Consider the following 12,671-nt stretch of genomic DNA (forward strand, 5'->3'; position numbering starts at 1 on the left):
CCCCTGCAATTTCAACACTAGTCTCCTTCAAGGTCTGAGGGAATACCCTGTCAGGTCCTGGGGATTTATCTACTCTGATTTGCCTCAAGACAGCAAGCACCTCCTCCTCTTTGATCTGTATAAGTTCCATGACCTCCCCACTTGTTTGCCTTGTTTCCATGGACTCCATTCCAGTTTCCTTGGTAAATACTGATGCAAAAAACCCATTTAATATCTCTCCCATTTCTTTTGGTTCCATACATAGCCGACCACTCTGATTTTCAAGAGGACCAATTTTATCCCTTACTATCCTTTTGCTCTTAACATACCTGTAGAAGCTCTTAGAATTATCCGTCACCCTGACTGCCAAAGCAACCTTATGTCTTCTTTTAACCCTCCTGATTTCTGTCTTAAGTATTTTCTTACTCTTTTTATATTCCTCAATCATCTTATTTCCTCCCTGTTGCCTATACATGTTATACATCTCTCTCTTCTTCTTTATCAGAGTTCCAATATCCCGCGAAAACCAAATTTCCTTATTCTTATTCATTTTGCCTTTAACCCTGACAGGAACATACACACTCTGCACTCTCAAGATTTCTCCTTTGAAGGCCTCCCACTTACCAATCATATCCTTGCCAGAGAACAATCTGTCCCAATTTACGCTTTTTAGAGCCTTTCTCATTTCTTCAAATTTGGCCTTTTTCCATTTTAGAACTTCAACCCGAGGGCCAGATCTACCTTTATCCATGATCAAGTTGAAACTAATGACGTTATGATCACTGGAACCAAAGTGTTCCCCTACACACACTTCCGTCACCTGCCCTAACTCATTTCCTAATATGAGATCTAATATTGCAGCCTCCCTAGTTGGTACATCTATATATTGATTTAGAAAACTTTCCTGAACACATTTCACAAACTCTAACCCATCTAGACCTTCAACAGTATGGCAGTATGGGAGTCCCAATCAATGTGTGGAAAATTAAAATCCCCTACAATCACAACTTTCTGTCTCCTACAGTTGTCTGTTATCTCTCTGCAGATTTGCTCCTCCAATTCTTGCTGACTATTGTGTGGTCTATAATACAACCCTATTAATGCAGTCATATCTTTCCTGTTTCTCAGCTCCACCCATATGGCCTCAGTAGACAAGCCCTCTAATCTGTCCTGCTGAAGCACAGTTGTAATATTTTCCCTGACTAGCAAAGCCACCCCCCACCCCCCACCCTTCAACCCGCTGCCTCTATCGCATCTGAAACATCGGAACCCTGGAACATTGAGCTGCCAGTCCTGCCCCTCCTGCGGCCAAGTTTCAGTAATGGCTATAATGTCATAATTCCATGCATCAATCCAGGCCCTCAGCTCGTCTGCCTTTCCCACAATACTCCTCGCATTGAAGATTATTACCACCACACACAACCTTACTATTTGTGACTCTGCATGAACTACTAACATCATTTATTTTTACCCCTGTTTCACTATCCACTTTGGCACTCTTGTTCCCAACCCCCTGCAAATCCCTGGTTAGAGATCATTTCATTGATAACACTGGAAATTTCAATAAATTAATGATCAGCTCCTTACCAGGAAATTTTTGGAGACATTCAATAGATGACCAACTTAACTTCCGAATAATGAATGGTAGAATCCAAACCAGAAGCTGTGCAAACATGGGGCATAGAATCAGCACTGATATAAAGTCAGCATCTAGAGCAAAGTGAAAAACAAAATCAGTTCACACAATATTTCACAGGAAATTAAAAGTTCAAAGTAAATTTATTATCAAAGTACATGTCACCACACACAACCGTGAGATTTATTTTCTTGTGGGCATTCACAGTAAATTCAAAGGCATGCAACAGAATCAATGAAAATCTGCACACCAGGGCAGATAGACAACCAATGTGTAAATGCAAAATTAAAAATATATATAAATAAATAAGCAATAAATATCAAGAACACGTAGAGTCCTTGAAAGTGAGTTCATAGGCTGTGGAATCAGTTCAGTGGTAAGGTGAGTGACCCTTTGGTTTAAGAGGCTGATGATTGAGGGGAAATAACTGTTCCTGAAGCTGGTGGTGTGGGACCCGAGACTCTTGCACCTCCTTCCTGATGGCAGCAGTGAGAAGAGAGCATAACCTATATGGTGGGGATCCTTGATGATAGATGCTGCTTTTCTGAAACAGCACTCAAACCGTTAAGATGCAGTAATCGCAGTCCTCAGCACTACATTATGATTTCCGCATTGGTTCTAGGTATGTGAATGACCATGTCTGGGCTGCATTTATTTCCTATCAGATTCCTTCTTCATCCCTTTACCTCCTTCACTTATCAGCTCCCAGCTTTTCAGCTCACCCATCCATCTTCCCTCTCACTTGTCACCTGCCATCTTGGACTCCTTTCCTTACCCGCACTTTCTTATTCCGGATTCTCCCCCCGTCCCCTCCAGGCCTGAAGGGTCTCGGCCCAAAGTGTTGATTGATAATGTCGAGAAAATGTACAGGGAACGAGATATATCAGCTAGTGGACTGGTGTCGTAGCAACAACCTTGCACTCAACGTCAGTAAGACCAGAGAACTGATTGTGGAGTTCAGAAAGGGTAAGGCGAGGGATCAGAAGTGGAAAGAGTGAGCAATTTCAAATTCCTGGGTGTTAATATCTTTGAAGACCTATCCTGGACACAACAGGTTGAAACAGCTACAAAAGAAGACATGACAGCACTAGATTTGGTACGTCTCCAAAAGCCCTCAAAACTTTCTACGGAAGTACCACGGACAGCATTCTAACGGGCCGCATCACCCTCTGTTATGGGGGGGGGGGGGGTGGTGGGCTGCTGCACAGGATCAATGTAAGGCACCATGCCTCAAAAAGATAGCATCCATCATTAAGGACCCCCATCACCCAGATCATGCCTTGTTCTCATTGCTGCCATCAGGAAGGAAGGAGGTACAGAAGCCTGAAGGCACAAATTCAACGATTCAGGAACAGCTTCTTCCCCTCTGCTATTCGATTTCTGAATGGGCATTAAACCCATTAACACTACCTCACTACTTTGTTACTATTTTTGCACTAATTATTTAATTTAGTTATTTAATATCCAAAATATACACATATTTGCCAGATTTCCAGCATCTGCAGTATCTCTTGTGCTTGCATTTGTTTCCTGTTTTATTTTAATCTCCCCGTGATGAGCCTCTCACACGAACCACTGTGGTTCCAGGGTGCAGGCAAACCGTCGCACTAACTCAATGATAAGAAGCTGCCTCGACACGTGGGTGCTCTGACACGGCCAAGTTATTACTCTCCCATTCCGAGTGCGTCACCACATTGATGCCAACAATGCAATGTTCTCACTTTAGGGCCCAGAACCGCTCCCCAACTCCAAGTGAAGTCTAACCAGGATATTGTTTGGCTGTAGCATAACTTCTACACTCCTATACTTGTGTTCTGGGTTTAAAGACCACCATTCCAGTACCCAATTTTCTCTATTTGTGACATTTTAATGATCCATGAATACAGATTCCAGGAATATTAATCCTCCAACTGCTTCTAACTATTCAACTTCTTTTCAAAATAGTTTCTAACTATTCAACTTTTAAAACAGTTTTTAAATTTTCTTTTTTTTTTGTTTTAAGTCCAAACCAAATTGCAGTGAAACCCTCTGGCCAGTTTCGTCTGCGTGCTCGATCTATTAATCACTGGGAGTTATTGTTGCAGCTTACAGTTCAAAATGTCACCCATCTCTGCATCAGCAGTCAGCATGGTGATGAGCTCGTACCTACCACGCTTCATCCAGCACTGGGAACTAGTTACACCCCAACACAGATCTACGCAGGACACCGTTAGTCACATCCCAAGAGACAAGAGATGGCAGATGCTGGAATCTGGAACAACTAACTATCTGCTGGGAAGGACTCAGCGGGTCGAGCAGCATCTTCTTTGGTAAGGAATTAGCCATGTTCGAAGTGTGGTGCAAGATTTTGATCCAAAACAACAACTGCTCCCCCTCCCACACACACATCCCATAGACACTGCTCGACTCACTGAGCTCGTCCAGCAGATTATCTGTTGCATTAGTCACATCCTAGAACTCCAGCCCCTGCAGGTTATCCCCACACTTCACATCTCGCCACCAAACCAATTATCTGCCCCGGTCTAGAATACACCTTCAATTCCCTGTGCTTCAACTTAGACTTCTTCAAATGCCTTCTGCCACCCAGTCTGTCCTTGCAACACTAATCTATACTGGGCCAAATCATGCTGGTTGTGACCAACAGCTTTGAACTGAATCACTGATGTTCAGCTATTAAAAGTTTAATCCTCCAGTAGGTTTCCCTACCAGCACCCACCCCCCTCCCGGTAAGGGCTGTGGGGCTGAGGACTGCAGGTGCTGGTGTTCCAGGTAAAGCAGCTCACAATGTACTGAGATACTCATTCCATTCCAGTTACCCTGCAGAGTGCAGAAGTGATCATTATCATTCAAGTAAATAATATTTGCGCACCTACCTTTGAGCATAATCCAGTATATAAAAGTAATGAAGATACCGACAAGAAGCAGAATATCAATAAGATTGAAGCCCAGCAAGCATTTTCGGTCCTTCGGGGCTATGGAGGAACAAATCGAGAACATAAAGGTAGAAAAATGGTTCCACAAAGGAATCAACAAGATCTCGCAGACAACAGCAACATAGTGAGGGGTGGGGGGGGGGGGGGGGGGGAGGAGAAGAGACAGAGAAGAGGAGGGGGGAATTCAGGGAGAGACAAAACACATCAGAGGGAAACATCTTACATTTTAGTATCTTTTGTAATCTCATTATCAACGAGCTGTGAATTTGAAAACAGCAGGTACACTAGATTCCCCGTATACGTGTCCAGTTGAGGAGGCAGGAACCTACTGTAAATCATTTGTGTATTATCCTAATGATCTCAGGAGCTATGATTGACAAAGTCTTGTCACTAGCGACAATAACCAACCCCAGCTGTACCACTAAAGTTTCAATATCTGATCCTGAAGCCTCTTCTGATGCCGAGGGTTGCAACATCACTGCACCCGGATGCTCACAGGTCCAGGATGCAAACTGTTCCTCGTGTTACATGAACCTTCCAAATGAAGGGACACAATGTAGTAAGAGTAAAGGCTGTTCAGGGAGCCTAATGACACCTGGTCAAACAGATCAGTTATTATTCATCTCCATTACGCTCACATCAAGGATCGTCTGATACGTGCTGCTCGGCGGAAAGGCATGCTCGAATTTCAAAGTCTTAAATTTCGTTTCATCCAAGATTTCAGCCCCAAAGTTTTGAAGGGGCAAATGGCTTTTAAGCCACTGATGTCGGAATTCTTTTGAATGGGTCTCAAACCAGCCCTGCTGTTTCCTGCCCGACTGAGAATTGTCCTTTCTGATGATTCCCGTTGTCCGTTTAAGTCATTAAATGAAGCCCAAAAATTTTTCGATGATCAATGTTCTTCTGCTACGGCCTAATTAATGTTCTTTTTTTTTGGTTTCTACTTGTATTTTTAAGCTACTAACTAGCTTACAGATCTGATCAGTTATAATTCGAGGGTTTGTAGTGTAGGTATTTTTCGTATTTCTAGATTAAACTTTTCTGCACTTTTTTGTGATTCTGCTCTTTTTTTGAAACTAATTTAGTAGATGACTTGGTGTTTGATTTCCTTTTCTTTGAACGGAGAAGCATTTGCCCTCTTTTTCTTACATTTTAAAATGTCGTCCTGTTTTCTTCTTCCCATAAGACCTTATTTTCTTGCTGTGTCATTTTCAATTGTTTATGTTAGAAAACAATCAACATGAATTGACACTAGTTTTACTTTTTTTTTGAAATATTAGTATGATAATATATGATAATACTCTGTTGTATGGTTTAAACTTTGCTTTTTTTAAAAAAAAATTGCTGTAGTTTTTTTTCCATTTTCTCTTTTTTTGATAATTTTTAAAATATTTTTTGACTATGGGTGGTGTTTTTTTTAAACTTTTATCTTTTGGGCTGCCTTCAGGAGAGAGAGGGGTAGATTTAGTTCTAGATTATCTCTTGGCCAATCTTTGGGTCTATGTGGGTGGGGGGGGAGGGGTATTTCTTTATTTAGTTTAGATTTTTTCACATGGGCTAATTCGAAACTACTAAAATGTCCGATATGTCGTAATTTCCGGTTCCTCCTTGAACCATTTTTTTCCTCTTACGGGTTCAAGAGTTTGCATTCTGGTTAATCCTTTACATACCATATGATGGTTTCTAATATGATGGAAAAGATGATTAATTTTGTTTCTTGGAATACAAACTGTTTAAATCATCCAATTAAATGGAAAAAATATTTAAAGTATTCCATAGAATGAATGCCCATATTATCTTTGCACAAGAAACTCATGTGAGGAAAGAGAATAATCAGCGTATTTTTAGGTTTTGGCAAGGCAAACAATACCATTCAAACTCAAAGGCCAAAGTGAAAATCTTTATAGATTTTCAATTTCATTTATCCACAATGAAACAATTTCAGATCTGAATGGTAGATTTTTGTTAGTATTTCAAAATTATTCTAGAATTGACTACTTTTTTTTATTGATTCTCATTTAATTCCTTCTGTTATTGACTGTAACTATGATTCCATTGTCATTTCTGACCATGCGCCTCTGAAACTTTCTATCAAATTAATGGATACACCTTCTAGTTTGGGACAATGGTGATTCAATTTCATTCTACTTCAGGACTCGGACTTTGTTAATTTTATTAAGGAACAGATTGATTTCTACTTTTCAACAAATTTTACGGAAGAAATTTCCAGCCAGGTATTATGGGATACTTTTAAAGCATACATCCATGGGCAAATTATCTCATATTCTGCTGGACTGAAAAAAACGAATTAATAAAGAAGTCTGTATGTTGGTTGATAAGATCAAAGAAATCAACAAGAAATATTCTATTGCTCCTAGAAAGGAGCTTTATAAAAAGAGGGTCGAACTTCAAATGGAGCATAGTTTACTTTTAACGTCCTCAATTGAGAATCAATTATAACTAGGTGTCAATTTTATATACATGGTGATAAATCTGGTAAACTGTTGGCTAATCAATTGAAATCTGCTTCGGTTAAACGTCAGATTAAGATTCGTAAACGAGATGGGACTTTGACGGTTAATCATGATGAGATAAACAAATCTTTTCAAGGTTTTTATACCTCTTTATATCAATCAGAATTTCCTGATGACCCCCACCATAATGCATGAATTTTTAAGGAAATTAAATATATCGAAATTATCACCCAATGAACGTTTCGTATTAGATGTTCCTATCACGGAACAATAAAGGATGTTATTTCCTCGATGATTTCAGGTTAAGCACCTGGTCTGGATGGCTACATAGTAGAAAATTTTAAATGCTTCTCTACTATACTTTCTCCCTGGTTATGTAGAATTTTTAAGGATGAATTATTTATAGGTAATTTACCACAATCTTTTTACGGTGCTTCTATTTCCCTAATTCTTAAAAAAGATAAGGATCCCACTGAATGTGCATCATATAGGCCTATATCCTTGTTGAATGTGGACTCCTAAGATATTTTCTAAAATATGGGCAACTAGATTGCAGAATGTATTGCCTCAAATTATTTCTTTTGACCAGACTGGATTTATTAAAAAAATCACTATTAGTCTTTTAATATTTGGAGATTAATGAATATTGTTTATACTCCTTCATCTAGAATTCCAGAATGTGTCATCTCATTGGACGCTGAGGAAGCGTCTGATAGAGTTGAATGGGCATATTTATTTAGCACGCTTGAGAAATTTAATTTAAAACTTGGATTAAATTGATATATCATATCCCTTCAGCTTCGGTACTTACCAATAATCTAAGATCTCCCTTATCTCAGTTGTTTTGTGGCACTGGGCAAGGTTGCCCTCTTAGTCCATTGCTTTTTGATATTGTCCTGGAACCTTTAGCTATTGCTATTCGCGGCTCAACTACTATACTTGGCATTTCCCATGGGAATGTGATACATAAGTTATTATATGCAGATGATTAGTTACTATACATTTCTAATCCTGAGAAATCCATTCCTGCTGTTATATCCCTGCTCGCTCAGTTCAGTAACTTTTCTGGTTATAAACTGAATCTTAATAAGAGTGAACTTTTCCCTTTAAATATGCAGGTTCCAATTTATAGACATTTACCATTCTGATTGGTTACGGACTATTTCACTTAACTGGGTGTTAAAGTTACTAAAATGTATAAGGATCTATTTAATGCCAATCTTTTTTACCTTTAATAGATCAGGTTAAGCAATTGCTTACTAAATGGTCCTTATTGTCTTTATTATTGATTGGTCGAATTAATGCTATTAAGATGATTATTTTACCTAATTTTTATATCTTTTTCAAGCAATACCAATCTTTATTTCCAAATCCTTTTTTGATCTATTGACTCTAAATATTTCCTCTTACATATGGCAGAATAAAAATCTTAGATTAAGTTAAAAAATATTTACAGAAATACAAAAAGGATGGCAGTCGGGCACTGCCGAATTTAAGATTTTACTACTGGGCAATTAATATTCAATATTTAATATTTTGGACACAGGGAGTGGATATAAATGCAAGTCCACAATGGGTTAACCCTGATTGTAATTCTGTACAAGGGTTTTCATTGGTTTCCATCTTAGGGACTTCGCTTCCCTTTGTTCTTTCCAAATTGAACAAATGGTAAATCCAATAATTAAATATACATTACAAATATGATTTCAGTTCCATAAATTTTTTGGCTTGAATAAATTTATTCTATCAAGTCCTATTACATCTAATTTTCTTTCAACCCTCTGTCATGGATCAAGCCTTTTCGGTATGGAAAATGAAGGGTATAATATGTTTTCCTGATTTTTTTTTGGATTAACTGTTTCATGTCTTTTGAACAGTTGTCTAATAAATATAATTTGCCCAGATCCCATTTTTTTTGATATTTACAGATTAGAGATTTTTTGAATACTATGTTATCTACTTTTCTGATTTCATATCCAAACAATATCATGGAAAAATTTTAGGTTTAAACCCTTATGAAAAGGGTTTAATAGCAATCATTTACGATATGATCATGAAAACAGTCAGGTATATCTGATAAAATTAAGAATGAACGGGAGAAGGAACTTCAACTCTCCTTATCTACAGAGAAATGGAAGAAAATTGTTCAATTAGTTAACTTTTCTTCTATTTGTGCTAAACATGCATTGATTCAATTTAAAGTGGTACATAGGGCCCATATGTCTAAAGATAAGTTAGCTCATTTTTATTCTCATAGAAGTCCTGTCTGTGATAGATGTCATTCTGAGGTAGCTTCTTTGACTCATGTTTTGGTCTTGCCCACTTTTGGCAAAATATTGGAAAGATATTTTTGATACTATTTCTACAGTTTTGCATATTGATTTACATCCTCATCCTATTACTTCTTCTTCGGCAGTTTAACGGGGGCACGACTGCGCAAGCACGTGTAAGTCAGACCGTGAGGCAGCAGGAGTATTTAAAGAGAACAGTTAGACGGAGCGGGCGACGGAGTAGCGGGAGACAGAGTAGGAAGGCTTTGTCTCGAGAGGCTTCGGTGAGCAGAGGCTGAGGACGAGCTTCACTCCAAGTGAGGCAAGGCCGGGTAAGATCCTTTAAAAGGAGGAAGTTTCAAAAGTTGAGGCAAGTATTGGGTAGGTTATGGCAGCTGAGATCGGCCCCGTGGTTTGTTCATCCTGCAGCATGTGGGATATCAGGGATACTTCAAGTGTCCCTGACGATGCTCAATGTGTGCATTGAGCGTCTGGAGCTGCGATTGGATTCATACTGGAGCATCCGCGATGCTGAGAAAGTCGTGAATAGCACGTTCAGTGAGTTGGCCACACCGCAGGTAAAGGCTACGCAGGCAGAAAGGGAAGGGTTGGCCACTAGACAGCGTAGCAGTAGGCAGGTAGTGCAGGAGTCCCCTGGGGTCATCTCCCTCCTAAACAGAAATACTGTTTTGGATACTGTTGGGGAAGATGTCTCATCAGGGGAAGGCAGCAGCAGCCGAGTTCATTGCACCATGGGTGGCTCTGCGGCACAGGAGGGAAGGAAAAAGAGTGGGAGAGCTATAGTGATAGGGGATTCGATTGTAAGGGGAATAGATAGGCGTTTCTGCGGCCGCAAACAAGACTCCAGGATGGTATGTTGCCTCCCTGGTGCAAGAGTCAAGGATGTCTCTGAGCAGCTGCAGGACATTCTGGAATGGGAGGGTGAACAGCCAGTGGTTGTGGTGCACGTAGGTACCAACGATATAGGTACAAAATGGGATGAGGTCCTACAAGGTGAATTTAGGGAGTTAGGAGATAAACTAAAAAGTAGGACCACAAAAGTAATAATCTCTGGATTACTACCAGTGCCACGTGCTAGACAGAGTAGAAATAGGAGGATATTTCAGATGAATAAGTGGCTTGAAAAATGGTGCAAGGGGGAGGGATTCAAATTTCTGGGGCATTGGAACCAGTTCTGGGGGAGGTGGGACCGGTATAAACAGGACGGTCTGCACCTGGGCTGGACTGGAACCAATGTCCTAGGGGGAGCGTTTGCTACTGCTGTTCAGTAGGCTTTAAACTAATGTGGCAGGGGGATGGGAACAAGTGCAGAGAGACAGAGGAGTGTAAAATGAGGGTAGAAGCAAAAAGTAGTAAGGTGAAAAGTAAAAGTGGCAGGCAGGCAAATCCAGGGCAAAAAGCAAAAAGGACCACTTTTCAATATAATTGTATAAGGGCTAAGAATGTTGTAAAAACAAGCCTGAAAGCTTTGTGTGTCAATGCGAGGAGCATTCGTAACAAGGTGGATGAACTGAATGTGCAGATAGGTATTAATGAATATGATATAGTTGGGATCACAGAGACATGGCTCCAGAGTGACCAAGGATGGGAGCTCAACATCCAGGGATATTCAATATTCAGGAGGGATAGACAGCAAAGAAAAGGAGGTGGGGTAGCATTGCTGGTTAGAGAGGAGATTAACATAATAGAAAGGAAGGACATTAGCCTGGAGGATGTGGAATCAATATGGGTAGAGCTGCATAACAGTAAGGGGAAGAAAATGCTGGTGGGAGTTGTGTACAGGCCACCTAACAGTAGTAGTGAGGTTGGGGATGGCATTAAACAGGAAATTAGAAATTCATGCAATAAAGGAACAGTAGTTATAATGGGTGACTTCAATCTACATATAGATTGGGTGAACCAAATTGGTAAAGGTGCTGAGGAAGAGGATTTCTTGGAATCTATGCGGGATGGTTTTCTGAACCAACATGTTGAGGAACCAACTAGAGAGCAGGCCATTCTAGATTAGGTATTGAGCAATGAGGAAGGGTTAGTTAGCAATCTTGTCGTGTGAGGCCCCTTGGGTAAGAGTGACCAATAATATGGTGGAATTCTTCATTAAGATAGAGAGTGACATAGTTAATTCAGAAACAAAGGTTCTGAACTTAAAGAAGGGTAACTTTGAAGGTATGAGACGTGAATTAGCTAAGATAGACTGGCAAATGATACTTAAAGGGTTGACGGTGGATATGCAATGACAAGCATTTAAAGATGGCATGGATGAACTACAACAATTGTTCATCCCAGTTTGGCAAAAGAATAAACCAGGGAAGGTAGTGCACTCGTGGCTGACAAGGGAAATTAGGGATAGTATCAAGTCCAAAGAAGAAACATATAAATTAGCAAAAAAAAGCGGCACACCTGAGGACTGGGAGAAATTCAGAGACCAGCAGAGAAGGACAAAGGGCTTAATTAGGAAAGGGAAAAAAGATTATGAGAGAAAGCTGGCAGGGAACATAAAACTTGACTGTAAAAGCTTTTATAGATATGTGAAAAGAAAAAGATTGGTCAGGACAAATGTAGGTCCCTTACAGTCAGAAACAGGTGAATTGATCATAGGGAACAAAGACATGGCAGACCAATTGAATAACTACTTTGGTTCTGTCTTCACTAAGGAGGACATAAATAATCTTCCGGAAATAGTAGGGGACCAAAGGTCTAGTGAGATGGAGGAACTGAGGGAAATACGTTAGTAGGGAAGTGGTGTTAGGTAAATTGAAGGGATTAAAGGCAGATAAATCCCCAGGGCCAGATGGTCTGCATCCCAGAGTGCTTAAGGAAGTAGCCCAAGAAATAGTGGATGCATTAGTGATAATTTTTCAAAACTCCTTAGATTCTGGATTAGTTCCTAAGGATTGGAGGGTGGCTAACGTAACCCCATTTTTTAAAAGGAGGGAGAGAAAAACTTGGGAATTATAGACCGGATGACACAAAGCTGGGCAGCGGTGTTAGTTGTGAGGAGGATGCTAAGAGGATGCAGGGTGACTTGGATAGGTTAGGTGAGTGGGCAAATTCATGGCAGATGCAATTTAATGTGGATAAATGTGAGGTTATCCACTTTGGTTGCAAGAACAGGAAAACAGATTATTATCTGAACGGTGGCCGATTAGGAAAAGGGGAGGTGCAACGAGACCTGGGTGTCATTGTACACCAGTCATTGAAGGTGGGCATGCAGGTACAGCAGGCGGTGAAAAAGGCAAATGGTATGTTGGCATTCATAGCAAAAGGATTTGAGTACAGGAGCAGGGAGGTTCTACTGCAGTTGTACAAGGCCTTGGTGAGACCGCACCTAGAATATTGTGTGCAGTTTTGGTCCCCT

The 12,671-nt window shown here is 40.2% G+C and overlaps 1 protein-coding gene across 3 annotated transcripts in view; it reads right to left on the reverse strand.

Moving 5' to 3' along the window:
- Positions 1–12,671, reverse strand: part of LOC140716643 (muscle M-line assembly protein unc-89-like) — a 56,815-nt gene that overhangs the window by 12,890 nt on the left and 31,254 nt on the right. For all 3 annotated transcript variants that reach the window (XM_073029482.1, XM_073029478.1, XM_073029471.1), the window contains 2 exons: positions 4,489–4,587; positions 1,567–1,689 (listed from right to left, as the gene is read on the reverse strand). In XM_073029482.1, coding sequence (XP_072885583.1) covers positions 1,567–1,689; positions 4,489–4,587 — 222 coding nt within the window. The remainder of the gene's footprint in view (positions 1–1,566; positions 1,690–4,488; positions 4,588–12,671) is intronic.

The sequence above is a fragment of the Hemitrygon akajei genome, chromosome 2 (genome assembly GCF_048418815.1).
Source record: "Hemitrygon akajei chromosome 2, sHemAka1.3, whole genome shotgun sequence".
NCBI classification, from domain to species: domain Eukaryota; kingdom Metazoa; phylum Chordata; class Chondrichthyes; order Myliobatiformes; family Dasyatidae; genus Hemitrygon; species Hemitrygon akajei.